This window comes from Sus scrofa, chromosome 18 (genome assembly GCF_054392235.1).
Source record: "Sus scrofa isolate SSC_HxYL_T2T_F1_AM1 chromosome 18, Sscrofa_HxYL_maternal_Yorkshire_Landrace_v2.0, whole genome shotgun sequence".
NCBI lineage: Eukaryota > Metazoa > Chordata > Mammalia > Artiodactyla > Suidae > Sus > Sus scrofa.
Genome location: NC_139400.1, coordinates 12,113,735 through 12,138,902, shown reverse-complemented (window position 1 = coordinate 12,138,902; position 25,168 = coordinate 12,113,735). Strand labels below are relative to the sequence as shown.

At 51.4% G+C, this 25,168-nt stretch overlaps 1 protein-coding gene and 1 long non-coding RNA gene across 10 annotated transcripts in view; one reads left to right on the top strand and one right to left on the bottom strand.

Moving 5' to 3' along the window:
* DPP6 (dipeptidyl peptidase like 6) overlaps positions 1 to 25,168 on the top strand; it is a 1,001,611-nt gene that overhangs the window by 950,781 nt on the left and 25,662 nt on the right. For all 9 annotated transcript variants that reach the window (XM_085005071.1, XM_085005073.1, XM_021079151.2 and 6 more), the window contains one exon: positions 20,864 to 20,911. In XM_085005071.1, coding sequence (XP_084861197.1) covers positions 20,864 to 20,911 — 48 coding nt within the window. The remainder of the gene's footprint in view (positions 1 to 20,863; positions 20,912 to 25,168) is intronic.
* Positions 18,310 to 23,355, bottom strand: LOC146394866 (uncharacterized). The gene is made up of 2 exons (XR_014833474.1): positions 22,852 to 23,355; positions 18,310 to 20,950 (listed from the first exon to the last, which is right to left on the bottom strand). It is a non-coding gene; the product is annotated as an uncharacterized LOC146394866 (long non-coding RNA).

The window sequence follows — 25,168 nt, the reverse complement described above, 5'->3', positions numbered from 1 at the left end:
TACAAACTTTCAAATATGTTGTGCTAGTTCTATAAAGAATGTCATTGGTAATTTGTTACAGCTTGCACTGAATCTGTAGATTGCCTTGGGTAGTATAGTCAGTTTGACAATACTGATGCTTCCAATCCAAGAGCACGGCATATCTTTCCATCTGTTTGTGTCATCTTTGGTTTATTTCATCAGCGTCTTACAGTTTTCAGAATACAAGTCTTTTGTTTCTTTAGGTGGGATGGACTGGGAGTTTGGGGTTAGTTGATACAAACTCTTACATTTAGAATAGATAAACAACGAAGTTCTACTATATAGCACAGAGAATTCTATCCAGTCTCCTGGGATAGACCATGATGGAAGATAATGTGAGAAAAGGAAAGTATATATTTATGTATGACTGGGTCACAATTTCTGCTGTACTCTACAGCAGAAATTGGCACAACATTGTAAATCAAGTATAATTTAAAAAAAAATAGAGTTCCCATCATGGCTCAGTGGTAACAAACCCAACTAATCCATGAGGTAACAAATCCATGAGGACTCAGGTTCAATCCCTGGCCTTGCTCAGTGGGTTGAGGATCCGGCATTGCTGTGAGCTGTGGTATAGGTCATAGATGTGGCTCGGATCTGGCATGGCTGTGGCAGCTGCACGTCCACTTCGACCCCTAGCCTGGGAACCTCTGTGTGCCGCAGGTGCGGACCTAAAAAGACCAAAAAAAAAAAAAAAAAATCCACCTACGAAAAGAAAACAAGGTCTAAACTACCAGTTATAAGTTTCAGGGATGTAATATACACCACAAGGAATATAGTCAATAATATTATAAACTTTTTTATGGAACAAAATGAAATAAAAATATCAAATCACTCTATTGTACACCTGAAACTAATATAACACTGTAAGTCAACTATACCTCAATAATGAAAAAAAATTATTATTCACTCTTAAAAAATAAAATAAAATAAAATCACCTTCCCCATCCATGAAATTCAAACCAAACCTTTAGAACCACTGCTGCCCTAAAGGGCCGTTGGTGGAATAAATGCCTGAGGTTTTCCTAAAGTCATTTCAGTACCTATAAAGCGCTCTGCTTAGCCCTTCTAGACCTGTTATATATCTTACACATGGAGGAGTTCCTGTGGTGACTCCGTGGTTAACGAATCCGACTAGGAACCATGAGGTTGCGGGTTCAATCCCTGGCCTCGCGCACTGGGTTAAGGATCCGGCGTTACCGTGAGCTGTGGCGTAGGCTGGTGGCTACAGCTCCGATTAGACCCCTAGCCTGGGAACCTCCACATGCCAAGGATGCGGCCCTAGAAAAGACAGAAAGACAAAAAAATAAAAATAATAAATAAATATCTTACACAGCCTGCAGGATCCAACCCTGCTTCCCTCATCACACCCTCTCCCCCTCCTTCCTTGGGGCGCTGAGAGCACTTTTTTCTCTTTCCTCTGATGCACATCGTACATCTCACTTCTAGGCCCTGAGCTCCCCCCGGCAGGACCCGTGTGGTCCGAGAGGCACAGCAGCCTTTAACAGACGGCGTGTTAGTTGAGTTGATCCGAGAGCATTCACTGAGCCCCGGCCGTTTGCAGGGACAGTGACACATGCCTTGTGCGCTCGGGACCCAGCCCAAGGCCTGAAGGATGAGCCAGAAGGTCACCCGCCCTCCCTCCCCGCAGGTCCCTCTGCCCGCGGGGCGCCCACCGCTCCTCCCCCACCCCCGGGCACCGCTCCCCACGGCACGTGTCACACCTGCCGCGGACGTTTGTGTGTTTTCCAGGCCTGTCTCGCCCACGAGGATGGCAGTTCTGTGAGGCAGGAACCACTTGGACTGTGTACAGTTTTCTAGAACTGCACACAGTGGGACCTCAGCGAATCCATGTTGTTTGAAGGAATGAACAAAATCTGTGTCAAAATTCTACACTTCGGGGCCAATACAGATGGAGCTTAAAGTCGCAGGGATACCCTCGACCTTCCTAGAAAAGAAGCTAATTCCCATGTCCTTTTGAGGTGCCCTAAAAGATACCTCGCATGCTCTGGAAAACCAGAATATTCCTTAAAACCAGATTTCCTGCCATCACGCCTAAAAGGAGGCTTACGAGATGTGGAAGTGTGGACATTGATTTAATTTTTTTAAACAGAAATGTTGCAAACAAAGAGAGTCAAAAAACAGTGAGAATACAGAGTTCCTGTCGTAGTTCAGCGGTTAATGAATCTGACTGGCATCTGTGAGGACACAGGTTTGATCCCTGGCCTCACTCCGTGGGTTAAGGATCCGGCGTTGCCGTGAGCTGTGGTGTAGGTGGCAGAGGCGGCTCAGATCCCATGTGGCTGTGGCTGTGGCTGTGGTGTAGGCCGGCAACTGCAGCTCTGACTTGACCCCTAGCCTGGGAACCTCCACATGCTGCAGGTGCAGCCCTAAAAAGCAAAAAAAAAAAAAAAGAAAGAAAGAAAGAAAAGGAAAATAATGCAGTATGCCATTTTAAATCAGTTTGTTTGGTGGCGGAGATTGGTTGGTCCAAATGAATGTTCCAGTGACTATGGATTTTCCACGTCTCTTCTCCTTTGCTTCAGAGGGAAGCATTGGGGCCTGTGGATAAAGTTTCAGGGAACCACGTTTCAGCCTGACATAAAATCCGTGAAGAGTCAGGAGTGTCAGTTACGGTGGTAATTGAATGGGCAGTGTGCATACACACAGTGACCCCTGAGCTCCGGTCCCGGGAGTTCTCCAGGCAGAAACTAGACAACGGGTGAGAACCATGTAACATGAAACAGACTCTTGTGTTCAGGGCTTTATAAGGTGGGGAGACGTCATGTAAGGAGGGGGTGTCGTGAGGCAGGGTGGGGAAGGGGGTCGGGTTAACCCCAGCCCCACACGCCCTGCTCAGGAATTTAGGTTTCAGCCTGCAGATTAGCGTTTGCACGGATGTTCATTGCTAATACAGCCTTTTTAACAAACATAATGGGTAATGGTTTAATAAACAGCATAAGGTAGACATCAAGCGGGTTGCCAGTTTGCAGCCGTGTATTTCTGGTGAGAAAGCTCGTCCATCTGCAGGGACGTGGCGGTGGGCCGGGCTCGTTTCATTCCCCCCCACCCCGTGTCCCACGCCGAGCGAATAAAAATGCCAAAATAAACTGGGTGCTGAGACTGCAGTAAAATTTCTCCTTTGATTTTATTCTCCCATGCACACAGAGTCTAGTTTTTTATAGACTGGCTCTATATTGGGCAGTTATAAAGTACTCTTTAAATGAAAACGTAAGTTCATACTAACAAAATACAGCTGTTAGCTGCTTACACAGGGGCGTTAGGGCTCCGTTTTATGTTAAACAGGGCTCCGCTGCTGAGAAACCAGAAAGCCGGTGTTGGGGTCATGAGTCAGTGATGCTGTGGTCTAGGCAGGTGTGTGACCGCCTGGGAAAGAACAACTGGGTCGGTTGGCCCGTGGACAGTGGATGCGGACATGCCCCTTATCCTCTGGGCTCTTCCTGGCGCCGCACAGGTTAGAGTCAGGCCCCTGGGCGTGAGTGAGCGCTCCAGCCCGAATGCCCCCACTGCCCAGGGGGAGAGGGGTGCTGCTTTCTGAGCCTTTGTTTCCCCGTCTCTGAAACGGGTTGTTTTCTGGGTTGGGTTTTTTTTTAATTATTATTAAAGTATGGTTAATTTACAATGTTGTATCAATTTCTGCTCTATAGCAGAGTGACCCAGGCACACATATATATATTCTTTTTCTCCTATTACTTTCCATCTTGATCTATCCCAAGAGACTGGATACAATTTCCTGTGCTATACAGTGGGACTTTATCCCATCTAAAGGCTTATCCATCTAAATGGAATAGTTTGCATCTACGAACTCCACACTCCCCGCCCATCCCACTCCCCCCGCCCCTTGGCAACCACAAGTCTGCTCTCTATATCTGGGAGTCTGTTTCTGTTCTGTAGAGAGGTTCATTTGTGCCAAAGCTTAGATTCCACGTGTAAATGATAGCATATGGCATTTGTCTTTCTCTTTCTGACGCACGTCATTTCGTGTGTGAGACTCTAGTTGCATGGGCCGCTTTTGCATGGAGAGCAGCATCTGCCAGGGAAATTCGGCCTCATCCCCTTAGCTCTTGGACAGGTCCCCACAGCCAGCAACACCCACAGCCTGCGTGGATGCCCTCGTGCATGTTGGGTCATTCGTTAAGCAGACACCCAAATTCTGCAGTCCCGGCAGAAGCCTCGGGATGCTCCAGAAAGTTAAAAACCATCGTTTGTTTGACCTCAAGCACAATGTTTCTCAGTGAAAAATAAGACAGAGACAGATCCCCGATCTAGATGGGTTCTCATTTCCCTTTCGAGTTTCAACTTCTCTGCACCCCATGAAAAGCCAGTCAGGTGACATACTCACGCTTCCTGGCACTCTGTTCCCATCAGTGCGTGTGCGAGGCTGCCGTTCACGTGTACATGCATGATGCGTACGTGCACATTTGGAAGGCAAGTGCACACCAGGCGGCACCTCGAGAGCCTGTCGGCATCTTGCCCACCAGCCCGGAGGCCCCAGGAGGCCAGGGACCCATCCCCGCCGCAGGCAGGGGCCCTTCATTTGTAATCAGCCTCACTGGCTCTTGGGGATTCGGGCTGGGTGTTTGCCCAGGTGTCATCCCAGGATGACGGACCCTTTCCCTGTGTGGTACCCCCGACTCGGTGCCTCTCAACGTCAGCATACCCCCATGCTGTCCCCAGTGAGTGGGTGCCATCCTCCCTGCTCAGAAGCTGCCGTCCCCCTCGCTGTCACCTACAGAAAGGACCACAGGACTCTCCTTCCATAAGGAAAAGGACACAGCAAGACGAGACGGGAGTAGCCTGTGCCACCCACTGAAGAGATGCTCCTGATGGTTGTGGACCAAATGCTGTCCAACCGCAGTCAGGAGGAACTGGTCCTGAGACACCGTGGTTTCCATGGATACGCGGAAGCTTTCTCCCATCACGGGTTGACATAAATGCCGTGAGGCTGTGGAATAAAACCTCTGCAGTCCAGATGCCCCGACTTAGAGTTACTGAGAACTTGGGCTGGACTGGGTAGAAATTTTAAAAAGAAAAAAAAAAAACTTTTCTGAAAAAAACAAAACAAGAAGAAAAGGCTGCTGAAGAGATGTTGATTCTGTTTAAGAAAACTACTTCCAAATAGCATCTCTGCAGTTCTGGGCTAATTTCGGTTTGATTTGTATTCTCATTTCAGCTGGCAGCAGTTGCTTAGAAAGTTGCAAAACATTGGTTTTTTTTTTCTTTTTTTTCAAAAACTCTCTCACAATCAGACTTCTCATACATTCAGTTTAGACTTTTTCCCTTTAGTATGAGTGGACTCACTTTATCTGTTTCATCAGTCTTCCTTGTCACGACACAAAAGCTCTCTGTCACCGCAGCTCATTTAACTGCGCCACTGGGACCCATATCCGGGCACCTCTCAGGGCACTGCCTTCAGGGGAGCCCGACTCTGCCTTCTTGGCTCCAGAGCACCAGGGACCTTAGCTGGGTAAGAAAGCTGCTCGAATTTCTCTGTAGAAAAGTATGCAGGCGCCACGTCTCGTCGTTATCACACATTTAGTTAGTGCACGTGAAATAATTTATGAGGGGGCTTTGCAAAGTGGGACACAGTGCATTTTCACCATAAGGCATGCTTGCCTGATGGCCCACGACACCCTCCCTCCCCAGCCTCCCCAAGACCCATTCATCCAGGCTGTTGTCTAGGGGCAGCCAGCAGGGTTAGGAGAGGGAGAGGGGGTTCCTGCCTCTGGGGAGGATGCGCTTCATGGGGTCCGAGCTGCACTGCCAAGTGTGCGGGGGTGGGGACAGCCCGGGGAATTCGCCAGCTCTGTGCCTGGACTTCGCTGGACCAGCAATGCCCGTGGCGATGAGATGCATCCTTGACCTCGGGAGGCTCCACCTGATGAGAACGCAGGGATTCAGAGCCTGACTCTGCTCTCAAATCGGTGGTCCCATCCCCACCCTCTCCGCCAACAGAGGAGGAGGACATCAGACACCTGGACGCCTGGCCTGTGGGCGCCTGGATGGTCAGGGCAGAGCCTGTCTTTCGTCCTGTCCGCACAGTCCAGGTGCCCCTGACCTTTATTCTCTCTTGAACTTTGCAAAAAAAAAAACTCTTTGCGGATGGTTTCCTTCAAAAATCTCCTCGCCAGACCTGCGCGCTGAGCCCGGGGAAGCCCCAGACACTAGAGGGCGCTGCAGCCCCGCGAATCTCTGCGTCTTCCTCGAACTGCCAGGGCCGGGGTTACCCGTCATTTCCCAGTGCCCCGGTCTGCTCTGATGCGGAAAGCACGCCACCTGCCACCTCGACCGAACTGTCCCACCACCCAGCGGTGCCACAAAGGACTGATCTGTCCAATTCGATACATTTCTCTTGGATATGCCCACTGAGTGCCAGGCACGGGCTAGGAGCTGAGTATGCAAACATGAGCAAGACTGCCTGCCCTCAAGCAGCCCAGAGTCTGCGAAATTACCAGCTGGCTGAGGGCAGAGGAGCCCAGGGGAGCGGGCGTTGCCAAGCACCTCTGCCAGTGGTGGGGCACCTTGCCCTTGTGATGGGTACCAGCAGGTCTCAGCGCGAGGCTACCGGCCCTGTGTCTCCAAGGAGACAAGTATGTCCCACCCATGGAGAACAATAAAAGGCAAATGTGGCAAGCTGGGGACTCTGTAGGTGCCCAGAGAAGGAGTGTTTGGTAAAAGTGGGCAGAAGAAGGGCCGATGGTCCTCCATCGAGGAGAAGGAAGCAAGAGGAAGTAGCCTCCTGGTGCCTTAACTGCCTTATCTATAAAATTGGGATAACAATAGGACCTGCCTTGTAAGATTTTTGCTGTAGATCAAATATGTGTGTGTCCCTGCCCCCAAATTCATACATTGAAATCTAACCCCCAAGGTGATGGAATCAGGACTGAGGTCTTTGGGAACTGCTTAGGTCATGTGGATGGAGCCCTTGGCATGGAATTCGTGCCCTTAGAAAAGGGACCCCTTCCTCGCCGTGAGGACGCAGAGCCAAGGCCCTGGGACTCCAGCCCCCAGAATTCTGAGAAAGAAATGTGTTCCTCATAAGCCACCACTCCTGCACCTGTTCTGACAGCCCGAACAGACAGAGAGGAATGATCGAGTTTCAGTGGTTTATTGCCTATGAAGCGCTTGGGGCGGTTGTTGTCGCCTGTGACGCTGATGGTGGTGATGGTGGTGGTGGTGCTTGCTGGTGGTGGCGATGTGGATACTGTTGGTATTGAGGCTGGTGTGGATGGTGGTGGTGATGAGACGATGGGGTTATCTGCTGTTTAGGATGGAGGTCGGTGATGGTGGTGATGATGGGGCTGGTGGTAGTGAAGACGGTGGTGTGGTCGGCTGTTGGTGATGGTGAGGGTGTTGGTGATGTGGTGGTGGTGGTTTCTTTGTTGTTGGTGATGGTGTTGCCTGCGGTTGGTGAGGGTGGTGATGGTGATGCTGTTGACAGTGATGGTGTTGGTGATGGTGTTGCCTGCGGTTGGTGAGGGTGGTGGTGGTGATGCTGCTGCTGATGAAGGTGTTGATGAGGATAAAGACGACGGTGTGGTTGATGCCGATGGTGAAGAAGGTGTTTCCGACACTGATGACGTCGGTGTTGATGGCGATCATGTGGTCAGTGAAGCTGTCGCTTTGTCACCTCCCTCGGACCTGGGATCTCAGAGCTGGGGCCGTCGTCTTTCTCGGCTATTCCTTGCAGCGAGGGGACATGGCAGGGAATGCCCGATGCCTGGCACCATAAATCTGCATAGCGCTCCGTTCATAATGGCTGTTATGTTTCCAATCTGAGCAAAAATTAGGCTAACGTGACCGTAGTTTATCACTGCATGTATCTGTGGAAAAAGGATTCTTATTTATTTTCTGGTCCAAGAGGGTGGACTTCTTGGACTAGGCAAAGCGGATGTGGAAGATCCAGCCTGGACCTTCAGAAACCAGGCTTGCATGCGTGCAAGCGGGAGAGCTCAGGCGAGGCTTGAGGCCACGCTCCCAACGACCCCTTGTCCGCCCTGCTGCTGTGGGACCACGATGTTCGGGTCTAAGCAGTAAAGCACCACCTGTTAACTGCAGAAATGACTATCATTTGTGGGCCTGGAACCGGGAAAGCCTTCTCTTTTCTTGGGATTTGGAGCGTTGTCTACAGTCTGAGCAGGATGCGCAGGGGGGGTGCCCCGGCTGCCCGGCGGAGGCACAGCTGCTCGGAGCGTGGTTGTGACAGTGACCCACTTCTGTGCCATGTTTCGCTGGCCAGGGGCTGGCTTGGAATTTTGCTGAAGCTGCCTGGGAAAGTGTCCTGGGGGGAGGGAGGGCGGCAGGGTCTTAGACTAACGGGGTGAGCACCTTCCGAGGGGGGCTTTTCAGACAAACCAAGAGCCACCTCTGGGTCTCTGCCGTGGGTTGAGTTGTGCTCCCCCAAAGTATGTTGCCGTCCTAGCCCCTGCACTTCAGAGTGTGGAACTAGGATCGCTGCATATAGAATTCACTAAGATGAAGTCGCTCTGCCGTAGGGCAGGCTCTTCCTGGTATGACTGGTGTCCTTAGAAGAGGAAAATAGTCGCAAACACAGCAGATGCCACCTGAGAGCAGAGGAACCTAGAACAAAAGCCAGATCTTACCGAAGATGCCTTATCGCTCCAATACAGTAAACCACAAGGGCTTCAGGAGCTGTGTGCCAGGAGCGGTGGCCAAAGATAAATGCGTATTTCTTGTTATAAATCACAGGGTCATTGAGTGGGAACTTGCTTTAAGTGATTGCCTTAGAGCAGCACTTAGAGTTCTCAAAGTGGCGCATGGATTTCATCACGCATGCAGCGTCTCAGACCTGTCACACGCCCACGGGATCAGGAGCCCCCCTGGGGGCCAGGGGTGGGCACCAGTGAGCAGGAGCCGCTGGATTGGGGAGAGTGTGTGAAATGCCCCAGCCTTGCCGCCAAGACCGACTTCTCACGTTCTTAATTTTTCTGAAATCATAACAGATCTTACCATCTCTAAAATCTTATTAAGTTAACGGTTCACCTTGCAAGTGATGGCGTCTTAGAACAGATGGAAAATGGCAAATACAGGGAGTTCCCATTATGGCACAAAGGGAACAAACCTAACGAGCATCCATGAGGACACAGGTTCAATCCCTCGCTCAGTGAGTGGGTCGAGGATCCGGCATCGCCGTGAGCTGCAGTGTAGATCGCAGATGCAGCTTGAGAGGCACCTGTGGCCTTCTGGAATCTTCCAAACCTTCCCCTCACACCTGATGCACGGAAGCCGGTGGGGCCTGGCCTCTGGCCCCACTTCTGTTTCTGTGCCTCTGGGGCTTTCAGAAGGGTGTCTGCCCTTGAAGCTTTGCCTCTGAGATGCACCCTCTCCAGGGAAGGAGCCCCTGCTGAGGGAAGCCGCGCATTTGGCTCACCTGTTTGTAGGCTCGTGTCCCCTCCCAGCACACAGACCCCACCTCACCAGCCCAGCCCGCCCCCGGGGTCGGAGGCTTCAGATAAAAGCCGTGCTGGGGGAGGGGCCTGGTGCTTACGGAACATCTGTTCTGTCGCATTGTAACAGCGCGGCTGCTGGAGCAGGAGAGAGTGAATTACAAGTGTCACTCCTGCGGCTGTTCAGAGTGTGTTTCTGCTTCTTCGCAGGCCATTCACATGTGTGTTATGAAATATTTCATTGCCGGGTTACCCGTGGTTACTTTGGTTTAAATAATTCTAAATTGCTCACGGATGTGATAAGAAAAATGAGGAAATTGGGGGGGGAGATTTTTTTTTAACAGCAGAACAAATGTAAAGGATGAGTTTTAATGAGGAGCCCTGGGCTGGTGTGGGCACACACACGCACGCACGCACGCACGCACGCACGTGCGTATCAACACAGCCACACACCTGCAGGAGACGCTGCTGTCCTGGGAGAGCGTGATGTCTGCTTCCCGTCCTTTTTTTCCTCACCAGCGGCGTTTCTAGGACAATGCTCTGCCTCCGTTCTAACATCTGTGTTGGGTTTTTTTCCCTTCTGTTTCCATCATTTCCATCCCAAAGCAAAGAAATACATTTTTATATTTACGCGTCGCCTCTGATCCCCAGGAGATACTATACTTTTTAAAAGTGTGCATTTATTTTTCAAAATATTTATTCAGGGTCCTCCCTTTGCAGGGGACTCTGGGGCCAGCGGGCTCTGCCGCCCCCATCCTTGCCCTGCAGGGCCCTGGGTACATAGTCCCAAAGCTCATCATACAGAAGGAAGCAGCAGGTATAATAAAAAGCAGTAGAACACTTAATGAATAATTCAGAAAGCTAAGGACTCACTTCTTTTTTTTTTTTTTTTTGCTATTTCTTGGGCCGCTCCCACAGCATATGGAGGTTCCCAGGCTAGCGGTCCAATCGGAGCTGTAGCCACCGGCCTACGCCAGAGCCACAGCAACACGGGATCCGAGCTGCGTCTGCAACCTACACCACAGCTCACAGCAACGCCGGATCGTTTAACCCACTGATCGAGGCCAGGGACCGAACCTGCAACCTCATGGTTCCTAGTCGGATTCGTTAACCACTGCGCCACGACGGGAGCTCCTAAGGACTCACTTCTTGCTCAGGGGTGTCAGGATGTCTTGAGACCCACAGAAGGTTAGGGCAGAAGGATGTTTCTGGACCCTCTGATCCACACGTTTTCCGGTGAGCTTTAAGTCCTGGAGCCTCTTCTTCTAAAGGGAACTTGCTGAGATGCCTGGGAGGGAATCGGCAGCCCTCCAGAGGCTCCCGGGGGCTTCCTTCGAAAACCTCCCGTCCAGTCTAATCACTTCGTATTGCAGGTTAGAGAAATGTGGAAGCAAAAAGCTTAAGTCAGAAGCAAAGGTTCCTCAAAGGAAGTAGAAATTAGTTGTACCAAGAGCCTCCGTGGAACAAGGACGTTCTGGTCTCATGTCAGCAGCTATTCTGGGGAATTGCCAAGAAGCAGTTATTTGAAGACTGGCCCGACTCCACTCAGCCGGCCATCGGTCCCACTAAGATGAACGCCGAGGTTTACTGTTCTTTATCATTAAGAAATAGACATCCACGAGGGACCAAAGGGATTGGCTATGCCTGATGTCAGTCCTGGCGATACCATGAGCAGTTCTGTGCTCGGTTTCTTCATCTGTGAAATGGGACAAGGTGCCTAGTTCATAGGGTTCTTTTAAAGACCAAGTGAATGACTGTGTGTAAGTCCCTTAGAACAATACCTGACACATTGCAGTCACGGTGTGGTCATGAACTCTCGTGGTTGCTGCTATTTCTGCTTTTCTTATTATTATCGTAGTGGTGAAACAAAGGAGGGAACAGTCAGAGAAAGCAACGGAGAGAAGATGTTTGAACTGAGCCCTGAAGGCTGGGCAGAGGGTTAGAGGCAACTAGGAGGGCAGGGCTTTTCTGGAGGTGGGAAGAGCGGGCACCAATGTGCAAGACAGCACAGCTTCCCTTCAGAAGAACCAGGAGTTCGGAAGGCATGTGTTGGATGATAGACGAGGTCTGAAAAGGTCTTCTGTCTCGTGCCAAGTGCTTCACCCTTCTCCTATGGGCGGTGGAGACCCACTCAGGGGTGTTAGCAGAGTGCCGAGGTCAGAGTCCTGTGGGAATCCTTGGGTGCAGGTGAGGAGGGCAATGCTGGTTACCATGGCGATGGCAGGCAGCAGGAGATGCTTTAGCAGGTGCAGGGGAGGGATCCAGTGAGGAACGGATGCCGCATTTTGAGAGAGCAGAGTGTGGAATTACCTCCCTTTAAAAGGTGTGATCTGCTTGCTCTCCGTCCTTGAGTCCGAGAAGAGAAGCAGGAAGCCTGGTGTCTCAGGTGTCAGAAGCATTAGGGGGTCAGCTCCTGGTCACCCCACCACCCTGCAGGCAGGTGACCTCCCCACCTCACAGGTGTCCATCCTCAGCACACACCCTATGCTTGACAAGTCACTCCTGCTTTTATTCAGTGGACTGGCCATGAGAGGGCGAGGGGGTGGTGGCAGGCAGCCTGAGCAGTGATGCGGCTGGAGTCAGCAGGAAGGCAGAGGCAAGCAGACTGACCGGCCTCGCTGGCTTCCCCCTGGCCATCTTCTATTGGGATCTGATCAAGTTCTGAAGCAAAGAAGACCTAAAAAGTAGCCCGTTCTCATCGTGCTTAGAAAAAGGAGCCTCATTTCTTCGCATGACATCATGTGTACCTCCAGATAACACCGTTCTTCCCAGGAAGCTGGACAACGTATTCCAACGAGAGAGGACATTGCTGGGAAGAATTTAGCACCCTCCCTATAATAGGCACTTCAGGCTCCCAAGAAAATCTACACCTCTTTCCTTCACAACAGCCTTGAGTTGCTGTAATCACCAAACTTAAAAGACCTTCATTACAAAATTTAGCTCTAGGAGTTCCCGTCGTGGTTCAGTAGTTAATGAATCCGACTAGGAACCATGAGGTTGCTGGTTCGATCCCTGCCCTTGCTCAGTGGGTTAAGGATCCGGTGTTGCCGTGAGCTGTGGTGTAGGTTGAAGATGCGGCTCGGATCCCCCGTTGCTGTGGCTCTGGCAAAGACCGGCGGCTACAGCTCCAATTCGACCCCTAGCCTGGGAACCTCCATATGCCGCGGGAGCTGCCCAAGAAAATGGCAAAAAGACAAAAAAAAAAAAAATTAGCTCTAAGTGATCTTTTGCACTTTTTAAAAACCAAAGCTAACCTCTAAAACAGGTCATTGGCAACTGTGAGATTATTCGAGAGAACACACCACAGCCTCTGAACTGACTGCACCAGTATCACGATTTCCCAAGGCAGGCGTCCTGTCCAGGAACTCTGTCCTTCATTTAATCAGCAAGTTTCAGTCGGCCACTTACTGTGAATAAGACTCTGTACATGTTCCTGTGTGGAATATAAAGTTGCATAAACTGGGTCCCTTAAGCACCAGGTGTAAGCATGAAAAGATAAGACATTGGTGTATCATTCAAACTCAAGATCAGAACTTAATTACACTGGTTGAAATTCATCACAGAACTACCAGATCGCAATGGAGGCAGACAACGAGAAGTGTTATCACACGTCTGAGAGACGTGAAAGTACCAGGAGCTGCAGGCAGTGTACTCAGAGGAGCCTTGACCCCATCACGGTCCAGATCCCAGCTCCGCCACGCCCAGGACAAACGCATCCGCCGATGCATGCTTCATCTTTTCTCCTGTAGTTTGCCTAATCTCACAAAACTAATGAAACTCGGCTCCTTCCTTCCTCCTTTGTCGTCTGCGGGTTATGCGAAACATCTAAAAACGTTGCCTGGTGGATGCAGGGAGGGCATAAACCTGCTGCTATAGCTTAAATATAGATCGTTCCTAAACCTAACATGTCTGTGGATTAACTGCCCAAAGATGCCAGCTGACTTTGAGGAGCGTACAGAAGCCGCGCAGCTTTTATGACTGGGATGGTTTCTCTTATTAAACATGCCTGTCATGTGTCCAAAGTGTCCCATGTGATTTCTAGAGGAAAAGGTTGCACGTGACTGTAAAAAGGTTAACGTGACATTTTCCCTGTCATTTGTGAGCAGGTAAAACCACACCCCGACATCTGTGAACCCCACAGGCTGACGCTCTTTACCCGCTGCGTGGGAAAGAGGGTCCCTTGCAGGTTCCCTGGACACTTGAAATTGGATCAAAGACTCAGTGCTGTGGGACGTGGCCAGGGGGACCCCACATCCCAGGTCCAATGTCAGCCATAACGAGGTTTCAGAATCAACTAGCAACAACATCCGTCTGCAGGGTGGACTAGGAAGTCCTGTCTTTGGTACAAAGACTGTCGTATCTGCAGGGGTTTGAGTAGCCCGGCAAGCTCCCTGCTTGTTCTCAGGATAACATCACCTCAATGTGTGAACTCTGTGTGCCGGGCGTTCCTGGCTCAGGAGCTGGCAGATAAAGAGATGGGGTGCTGTGCCCAGCGAAACCATGGCCCACTGTCTGTGCCCGCCGGAGCGCTCCTTGCACTCACCCTGCCGGCCACTTTGAAGCCATTGGCTCAAGAGCTATTCGGGTGATGACGGCCAGACCGTCCGAGCCTCCGTTGTTTGCGTACCGTCCGTTAAGGCTCCGGTGGAAATTATCTGTCCCTTAAACGTCCTTTGGGCAGACAGCAGAGAGCAACGAGGACAAGCACCGTCTCTGTGAATTTCCTTTTATCCCCATGACTTTCTTCTTTTCCAGCTTTGTGTCTTTTTCATTCCTTCCACTTTCATCTGTAATTGTCACCTCTCCCATCCATTCGGGCTGGTGACAATCAATGTTCTGACATTAATGGGACTGGAAACCAGAGATGCAAAAATAGATATTTTCTGTTTGCAAGTCTATTGTGTAATTCAAAGCTTTTCTTCTTCTAACTGGACTTTCTCCCCCATCTGGAAGCCGTCTTGATTGACCAAAATCACCGCATGTGTTGGTTGTGAATTTCCTTGCTGCGGTGTTATCTCCCCCCTCGGGAACCATATAAACTTGGAAGTCGGATATTTACCTTGAGCCAAAGTTGTCTATGCTGCCATCCAGAGTTTGTAAAAGGCCACATGTGGTTCGTGTTGCAACCTCTCGTTGTGAGCAGCTCTGAGCAAATGGAACGGTTTTCATGCAGGTCTGCATTTCAATTAGAACAAGGGTGTATCCGCTCTGAGACATGCTGACCTACTAAGGACTTAAGAACTGTTAGGACGGGTCAGAGAGAACCAGGCTAAATAATTCACATCTGCGCAAGTGTGTTCACATGTGCCTGCTCACCTGAGTCTAGGAGCATGTGCATGAGCGTGTGTCCACAGGAGAACACATAGAGAATCGGGTATTTGATATATGACCTGGTTGACAGAAGCCTCTACAGGGACATAGAATTACATGCTCTCGTTTGAAAGCAAATCCTATATCCTAAGAGTAGCCAAAAACACGCAGCCCCTGGAAGGGCTGCTGGGACAGAGCGGAGAAGCCATCCCGCTTCTCCATCCTCGCTCCTTCCCGCTGCACCTCGCCTCCACTTCACGTTGGGAACAGCGCCCCCTCCTGGGCAGGAGCATCTCCTCCCGCCCGTTTACATCTCGGGAGGTTCCGGGCCCCAGGTCACAGCATCCTAGCCGGTGGAGCAGGCCGTCCCCTCTCCAGGAGCTGGTGCAGTGAGGCAGTGTCTGGCACCACATCGGAGCCTAGAGCGGTGGCTTCCACATTAGTGCTGCAGCCTCTGTTCCTCTTACTAAGAATAGACGTTACACCCTGTCGTCCACGGTTAAGACCCAGAGGAAAAAAGTCCCTGGGCGGGAACCACGAAGTAGCCGGGGGCAGAGCTAGAACCAGAGCAGTTGTGACCGTGTCCTTTCCGCGGAGTCAGTGTGCAGACGCCACACGGGACAGAGAACGGCGGTTAAGCAGGGTGCTGTATGTTCTGGCCGTGTCTACAAAGCAAAAAAGCAGGACTTCCCAGGTTTGTGCACACGGACGATGGAGGAGAGACTTAGAGGCAGCAGTGATGGAAAAGGAAGAGCTTCCTAGTGCTCAAAATGACACATTTCATCAGCTGGTTGTTGGCGAGACGTGATAGACTCTGTCTCCGCAGTCACTGTCTCACTGTAGCAAAGCATTGGAAACACGGGTGTTTTGCAAATGTATTCAAGCAAAAGTACATTTTCGAGAGAGGATACCAGTGCCTTAGAACCCAGCCCTCCATGCACCGTGAGTTGGAAGGTGAAGAGACACTAGTGGTTGGAATCCAGTGTCTCTGCCCTCCTGGGACCACGCCCCCATCCTGGGATCCTCAGCACCTCCTCTGGAGGGGTTTTCTGGCTCCTCTGGCAAAGGCACAGGTGGACATGAACTTCAGCCCAGGACGTCTCTGGAGCCACTGCGTTTCCGTGAGCCCCCTTCTCATTTCCTCTGATCCCAGATGAAGGAGGCCCTTTCCGCCCAGGTCCCAGCATGAGGACGTTGCCTGCAGGAGAGCCCAGCACCGCCACGGCTGACCCCTTCCCAGGACGTAACATTAACAAGGAACGAACGTGTGTTGTTTGAAAGCACTGAGGTTTGGGGAGTTCCCATCGTGGCTCAACGGAAGCGAATCTGACCAGCACCCATGAGGATGTGGGTTTGATCCCCGGCCTCACTCAGTGGGTTAAGGATCCGACATTGCCATGAGCAAGCTGTGGGGTAGGTTGCAGATGAGGCTCAGATCTGGCACTGCTGTGGCTGTCGATCCCTAGCCTGGGAACCTCCCTATGACACAGATGCAGCCCTTAAAAAAAAAAAGCACTGAGGTTTGGGGGGTTTGTGTTGGAAACCACAAAACCACAAGCTTATTTAGTGAAGACTGACTATAAAATCTCTGTGACACAGCAATTGCACTGTGAGAACGAGCTTAACCGATTCAGTCTTACCTGTGTGCAAAAATCTGTGATAGGAGTTCCCGTCGTGGCGCGGTGGTTAACGAATCCAACTAGGAATCATGAGGTTGCGGGTTCGGTCTCTGCCCTTGCTCAGTGGATTAAGGATCCAGCGTTGCTGTGATCTGTGGTGTAGGTTGCAGACGCGGCTCGGATCCCTCGTTGCTGTGGCTCTGGTGTAGTCCAGTGCCTACAGCTCCAATTGGACCCCTAGCCTGGGAACCTCCATATGCCGTGGGAGCGGCCCTAGAAAAGGCAAAAAGACCAAAAAAAAAAAAAAAAGTGTGATAGAGGGATTTATGCTTCACTGCTTATGGGAATGAAAAAAACACAAGGAAACAGCCTAAATTTCCATCAGAAGGGCATGGGCCAAATAAATTATGGTATACCCATCTAGTGGAATACTATACATCTGTTAAAATGAAGAGGTACAGCCTGTGTACGAACATTATTTCTGCCATGGTATGTTACAGTATTTAGCATTCTGCAGTGTAATGTTTTCAGGCTATGTGGTATTTTTCATAAGAGTCCATGTGGTATTTTTCATAAGAGGCATCTGCCTACCCACCTCATGTGCCCTGCGATCTTCCAGTGGGGGAAGAGGCTGAAACTGCATCTGAGTCAGCCTCTCCCCTGCTCGTGGCAAGCCCAGCAGTTGTTGCTCAGACGTAGCTGCCGTTCAGTAATATCTACTACGTGGCTCCTTGTTTCCACGGGCAGGGCTCTCTCTGAGATGTGGTCCAGGAGCGGAACTGGCTGGTTGTGTGTCGGGGATCTTGGTTTTTCATAGCTGACGCTCAATTGTCCTCCGAAGTAGCTGCCACATGATGTGTATTTATAATAATATATATGCCACGTATATATGAAACATCTAATAGGGAGTATATATGTAATATGCAATGCACACATAATATAGAACAATATATAATGTATGTTACATGTGATAGGAAATACATGTATACGGTGTATGATATATGTGATACCATACATGCCACATTATTGCATTGCCCTCCTGTGCATTTGGCCTCTTCCTCTCGCTGTTGTCAGACTGGGTATTAAGACAACATACAGATGCTGTGGGCCTGAGATATGCTATATTACACTGTATGTAGCATACGTATTGTTAGGAGGACACGCCATGTGGCAAAATACCTTTTAAATGTGCAGGGAAATTATTTTAAATACTACTTTCCAGATACCAGATGCTCTGGGAAGGGAGCAGGTGGAAAGGAGATGAGAGACGGACAAGGACATACGGGCAACCCCACATCCGTGAATCATGGGGGTTTTTTAATTGAAATATTGTTGATATGCAATGTTGTCTTGGTTTCAGGTGTGCAGCGGAGTGCTTCAGTTACACACATACGTACAGACATATGTTCTCTTTCCCTTATAGGTTGTAACAAAATACTGAGTATCCAGCAGGTCCTTGCTGGTTATCTGTTTTATATACAGTAGTGTGTGTGTATTAATCCCAAACTCCTAATTTATCCCTCAGTATTTGTTTTTATTTTATTTTATTAAAGTAAGCCAATATAGTATAACCTTAAGGTGTGATAGGAGTTCCTGTTATGGCTCAGCTGGTTAAGAACCCAACTAGTATCCATGAGGATGAGGGTTCGATCCCTGGCCTCGCTCAGTGGGCTAAGGACCTGGCATTGCTGCAAGCTTCAGTGTAGGTCACAGACGCAACTCAGATCCGGTGTGGCACTGGTCTCGAAACCTCTATATGCTGCCGGTGCGACCCTAAAAAGAAAAAAAAAAAAAAAGAGTTGGTAAAGCTGCATATTTCCATGAGCCTTTTAAATATTTTTATTTGTATGTTTAAAATAATCGCTTCTGTGTAAATCTGATGACATACATGCAGAGAAACATTTTAGGCCATTTTAGAAACATTTAAGGTATTTTTGGAAAGTGGAGGTGAGCGGGATCTTTTACCTGTCACTTGGTTCCTTTCTTTAGTGTTTGCATTTTTTGGAATCGAGTTCATGAATTTGAAAATGAGAGGGGAATCATCCAGGCTCAGCAGCTTTCCTGTTGTATGGATGAGGCATAAAGCTCCCCCACCCTGCCTTGTCTCATCTGCAAAACGCGGTTGGAAGCACCTGCTTTGCAGAGCTGCTGCGAGGATTAGAAATTATTCATATTAAACATGGGCGGAGTGGCTTTTACACTAAAGAAGTAATCATTGTTTACATTATTAATAAGAAGGTAAGCTACGCTCTGTTTGCAAATTCACTCACCCTGAAACGTGCAAAGAGACACAGCTTCGTTATTTCTCAGTAACCGATCTGTTCCTCCACGCGAGCCCCCAGTGGATCCATTTTCCAGTGGATCTTCTGGCCAGAAATTAGTTTGTCTCAGCATTTTCACCCTACAGCCAGGGTTACAGGCAAAGTCTCCCTGCTGCCACCCCTCCCCTGTCCCTGGGTCAGGCATGCCAGATTTGGCTAATAGCAAGACAGGACCCCTGGTAACAGTGGGTTTCTGGTAAAACACCACGTACAATTTTAGTAGTAAGTCCCAATACTGTGTGGGACATATTTACATTAAAAATGTGTATTGTTTCTCTGAAATTCAAATGTGACTGGCTAACCTGCCTTTCATGTGGGCGGTCTTATCTGTGGCTGGGGGGCAGGGGCACATGGTCGGGGATAAAGCCTCAGACCCTCTGGACTCTGGATGTGCCCCCAGACAGTGTCCGTCCGCCCAGCGGGGCGTGGGGGTGCTCTGCTCCGAACCAGTCCCACCTGCCTCTCCGTGGTTCCTCAGACCCCATTGCTCTTCTGCCGCATCCTCTCTGGGCCCCGGACTAGAAGGTCCCCTCTGCGGTGGGGCAGGAAGTTCTGACGATCCTGGCGATGCTCCCAATAGTACATGTCCTCCAGCGCGGAGGCAGCCACCTGCTGTGAGTTGCTGGTGACCCAGGGCCCCAGCCTGAAGCAGAGACAAAGCAGCACTGGAGCCACAGGCTCCCACAAGGGTCCATCTCACTCTGCCCGCCTGCCCGCACCTGCCTTCACTTCCTCTCTCTCCCTTCATGCCCTAAGTCCACGGGGGCCCAAAGGGGCAGCTCTCCCTGCTCCTTCTGCTGTGGTCTGTGGTTATTCGGTCAGCATTCACCCCACAAGTACCTGATCAAGCCCCGAACACTCTTCCAGATGCTGCAAATAATGGCAGTAAATAAGACATCGTCTCAGGAGTTCCCGTCATGGCCCAGTGGTTGATGAATCTGACTAGGAACCATGAGGTTGAGGGTTCGATCCCTGGCCTTGCTCAGTGGGTTAAGGATCCAGCGTTGCCATGAGCTGTGACATAGGTCACAGATGCAGCTTGGATCCCGCGTTGCTGTGGCTCTGGCGTAGGCTGGTGCCTACAGCTCCGATTTGACCCCTAGCCTGGGAACCTCCATATGCCGCGGGAGCGGCCCTAGAAAAGGAGGAAGACAAAAAAATAAATAAATAAGACATCGTTTCAGAATTTGTTTGTATGAATTCTGAACTTACATTCTAGTGCAGCTGAAAGGGACAGTGAGGAAACATACTGACATGGCAATGCCCTGTGAGTCGGGGGTGGAGGCTGGTTGGATGGTCACGGAGGCTGTTTGTTTCCATTGAGTGGTTGGTGGAGGCGTGTGAGCAGAGACTTAATAAATATATGAAAAATCATTTAGAAAGCCCTTTTTTTCTTTCCGGACCTCTCCCCTTTGTTTGGGCTGCACCCTTCGGCATGTGCAAGTTCCAACATGGACCAAATCCATACCACACGAGGAACGAGAGCCACAGCAGTGGCAACACCAGATCCTTAACCCGCTGAACCACAAGGGAGCTCCCTGGACTTTCCTGTTGCTAAAGAGACTAACAAAGTCGACCTACAGACTCCACTGACGGCTGCCTGGCCCCAGGTCCTGATCAGCAGCTAGCTGCCTTCTCTGGCCAGAGCTGTGGCTTCTGTCCAGCCTTGGAGCTGGAAGCTGCGAGCTGCATCATCAGGGAAAACATTTGCAGAACAATCCTGGTACCGGAGGATGTTTTTCCCAGCGCTACCCGGAGACCAGCGGAGGGCGTGGCTTCCTCCCCAGGGGCAGCAGAGCCACCTTGAAAGGGACCTAGGGCTGAGGCTGGAGCGACTGACCAGACCTCAACACAACATGGAGTGTGTCTGGATGATCAAATGAGGTTACCAGGGTCTCACCAGATGGAGTCTTAGTGAAATGATGTTTTATAGTCACCCAAACCCGTTTAATTGGGTTTGTCGTCACCGACACGGGTTCACAGGTAGAAGATGCGGCTTTCCCACCGGGGGCCCGGCCGCTGCCATCCGCCGTGGCTGACGCCTCTTCCGTGGAGCTGGGCGCCCGGGGTCCCCGGATGAGCAGTTGGAACGAGGGCTTGGTTCTCTTTTGTTCTCAGCTAAACTAATAGCCATCTTCTCTTCTGGTTTCTCTACCCAACGCAGGTCCTGGGGTCCCCACGGTGACTGTGCACAACACGACCGATAGGAAAAGTAAGTGCTTTGGGGTCTTTTCTTCAATGTTCCTGCAGCCTGGGGGCGGGGAGGAAGCAGAGCAGCTCTTGGGACGATGCGGGCGCACTTTCTGTTTGGAGACAGAGTTGGGCCCTGGCAGTTCGGAGGGACCCCCGACCTCACCGATCGCCAGCATCGATTAGGCGTGAAGGTCCAGGCCACCCACCAGAAGGTCCCACAGCCCCTGCAGGGCGTGCCAGCCGACCCTCTGGGCAGAGCCCACGGCCGCATGACCGGGCGGCCAGCGCTGGGCCCTGGAGCCCCGCCTGCCCGCGTCCTCCCTCTTCGAAATCCCCCCCACCCGGGGCCGAGGCTCCACGATGCGTGGAGCTCATCTGTCTCTGTGGGTCTGGGGGCATCATCATGGCTCGGGGATGCCACTTTCCAGAGCCCCTCAAGGACCCACGTGGGTTGGGGTCGACGTGCGCGCCTGTGTGTTTATGTGAAACATTGGCAATGAGGTGTGCAGGCCCAGGCCGACCCTGGCAGAGCTGGGGAGGAGAGGGAACGCCTGTTCTCGACCTTTCTCTGCCCTGCCCCCAAGCAATCCTGAGCTTTTATTTCCATGCCCCCCCTTCCCACGGTGCCACAGCCCCCGTGCCACCTGCCCCGCAGGACCTGCTCACCATCCTGCCTTCACACAGAGTCAGACTCACCGCAGTCTCTGTAAGTCCCTTGGGAAGTGGCTGGCCCCTGTCTCGATGGCAGGATCTCAAGCCCGAGGAGAGCTGGATCGGGGGGAAGTTTTGAAAAGGAGCATATCTAGATGCTGGTTAAAAAATGCTTACAGGAGTTCCCCCTGGGGCACAGTGAGTTAAGAATCTGACTGCAGGAATTCCCGTTAAGAATCTGACTGTAGGAGTTCCCGTCATAGCTCAGCGGAAATGAATCTGACTAGCATCCGTGAGGACGCAGGTTTGATCCCTGGCCTCACTCAGTGGATTAAGGATCTGGCGTTGCCGTGAGCTGTGGTGTAGGTTGCAGATGCAGCTCGGATCTGGCATTGCTGTGGCCGTGGTGTAGGCTGGCAGCTGTAGTTCTGATTCAACCCCTAGCCTGGGAACCTCCATATGCTGCAGGTACAGCCATAAAAAGAAAAAAGTAGTTACAGGAGTTCCCTGGTAGCCTGGTGGTTAAGGCTGAATAATCAGTGTTGTTACTGTAGTGTTGTGGGCTTGATCCATGGCTTGAGAACTCCCAAATGCTGCAGATGCAGCCAAAAAAAAAAAGGTTACCGTATTCAAAAGTGGATAAAGTGGGTTTATTTAAAGAGATGATGTTTGAAAACGTCACTTGGGGCTTCCAGCTTCTTCTAGAGTGTGGCTGTGCTCCTGGCCCTGTGGACAGGAAGAGAAAAGCTGGAAAGCTGTGTGGGATTTTTAGAAGTGACATGCATCACTCCGTCAGCCAGAGCCCCCGCATGTGGGCCGCCTGGGCCAAGAGAAGCTGGAGACACCTGAGCTTTAGCCGTGTTCTTCACAGTAAGGAAAGCGGAGACGGAGTCCAGGAGGCCAGGCCCTGAAGGGAGGGACCTGGGGTAGCTCTGAGCTACTGTGGGTTGATTCCTTTGGTCGGAGCTGGCTTGTCAGATCGTCGCTTGTCCTGAGCCCTGGAGGCACACTCCGGAGGGACCAGGTGTGCAGACAGGTGTACTCAATGCCAGACAGGTTCAGAGAAGGCGGGTGGCCCCGCCGAGGAAGGCTCTCTGACTGTGGCTGTGCACGCCAGGGCCCAGCACGGAACTAGCAGGGCAAGGGGTCCAAAAAGAGCGGAAAGGGGCTGGTTTGGGGCGCATGAAGGCTTGAGACCTGATCCTGTCCTTAAAGAGTTTAGATCGCTCGGGACGTAAAGGACACAGAGAAGAAGGACAGAAGCCGGAGTAATAAACGCAGCATCTAGGAGAAGACATAAAGGCTTACCTATTCCTTAGAGCCTGGTTTGAGCCTGGTTTGGGTTCTCAGTCTTTAAGCCAGAGACAAGGTCCCAGGAGGCCTGAAGGAAGAGATGGGCCTTGATCCAAGGCTCCCGAGGAAACCGGTCCGATTTGGTAGGGAATTGAGATTTCAGTTATTTCTCTCATTGGGAAGTCCTCATTTCCCCACGCTGCTGGGAGCAGCAGAGCTGGATGTCTGAGACGTCTCTGGAAAGTCAGCAAGGTGATGCCAGAGGAGCGGGTTTCCCGTTGTCCGTGGTGGCATCCAGCCCCAAACGCGGAAACGCAGGGTGTACTGCTGGTTGGGTCCACAGCAGCGGAGAGCCCAGCGCTGCCTTCCTGCCCAGCAGGAAGGCTGTGGGCCCTCCCCTGCCCTCCGCCCCATCCGTCTCACCCAAACCTTGCCCTCCATCTGCATTTGACCCCAAATTGTCCTCTTTGGACGCCGTGTCCCTACGCTCCTGCTCCACTGCTCCTTGGTCTCAAATCTGTCTTGGACGGCTGACCCACACCTACTGCCCTGACCCTTACAGGTAGGTCCCGCCTTTCTCCGGGCACACCTGGCAGGTGCACTCACTCACCTTGCAGGTGTCTGGTAACCGCGTTTCCCAGGCTTGAGCAACAAGCAGATGCTATTTAAAGGGGAAAAGTAAGACTTCTGAGGCTCTATCTGTGGACCCCAACTTAAGAACACAGACTTGGAGTTCCCGTGGTGGCACAGCAGTAATGAACCCGGCTAGCATCCATGAGGACGTGGGTTTGATCCCTGGCCTTGCTCAGTGGGTTAGGGATCCAGTGTTGCCATGAGCTGCAATGAAGGTCACAGATTCAGCTCAGATTCTGCATTGCTGTGGCTGTGGAGGAGGCCAGCAGCTGAAGCTCTGATTCGACCCCTAGCCTGGGAACTTCCATATGCTGTGGGTGCAGCCCTAAAATGCCAAAAAAAAAAAAAAGAGAGAGAGAGAGAGAGAGAGAAAGAGAAAGAAAAGGAAGAAAAGCATTGACCTGACGCTACGTCTTATTTCCTAGGAAATATATTTCAATCCCAAACGGGCACAGCCAAAGAGGGCTTTCATAGTTTGGATCAGCAAAAGGTTATTGAACTTTGGCTCATCATTCAAATGAAAAAATGTAATCCCCAGGTAGCCTTTTCTGGCATGATGGGCAGGACACGTGCTGAGAGGAGATTTATCTGTTGACGACACTGGGCGTTGTGGGACGTCCTCACGCCGTGGCTCGTTGCAGGGAAGAAGGAAACCTGCTTTGTTCTGGGAAATCAGGGATTTCAGAGTAAACATGCCGTTAGACGACCGATCGGGCGGCTTTGCTGTGAAGACGGGAGACGGAAGGACCCGAGAGGCAGGGGATCTGCCCACGCACAGGCTCCCGGACGTGTCCTGTCCTCAGCCCCGATTCCCGCTTCCTTCTGTAAAAACCACGTGCACGGGTGCCGCCTGGTTGTGGCCCTCAGCTGAGTGCCCCACGGGCTCCGTCCATCTGGGAATAACCCGTGATCACCACTCGCTGTGTGTGTAGCCGATGCCGGACCCCAGGCCTTGACCTCCAACCTCACCCCCACCGCCAAGGGTTCTGATCACCGGGGTCCCAGAGCATGGTGACCCCTGACCTCTGCCTTTCTCCCCCATCCTGACCCCATGAGGAAGGTTGCAGACAGCCTCAGCTCCGTCCCCAGGAAAGAAAACTGAGATTCACGTGGTGAGAATTCTGACCCAAGACTGTTTCTTCTGGAATTCTGACTGTGCAGTATCAAGTAATCTCAATGAGAGGGGACAGTGAGGGGCGGTTTGGAAAAATAAAAAGGAAGGATTGGGGGATGGAGGAAAGAAAAAGAGCAAGATGAGGCAGAGGGCGCCCGCCAGCGAGCTCACACCGGTCAGAGATGAAAGTTTAAATTCTTTAGTTGTGTCCATGAACACCTGCCTTAAGGTTGTGGCCTCACGGAGACCATGTGACCTGCAGGTAATGATGTGAGCTGGAGACCCCACCCTGGACCCCAAGCCTCAGCCCTGTTCTTTGTGCTAGACAGTGACACCACGGAAAATAAGGGGGGCCAGCCTCACCCCAACTTGCCCGCGATCACATGGCCACAGCCAGGCCAGACCCTGTTCATGTGACACACACACACACACACACACACACACACACCCAGTACAAGGTCCTGACCTTGGGGCCTCAGGTGCAGACCTGGGACCCCAGGACCCAGGCCTTGGCTCTGCTGCCACCTGGGGAGCTCACTCTCTAGTCACCACTCCAGAAACAGCCCAGTTTAACCCAAAGCGGCG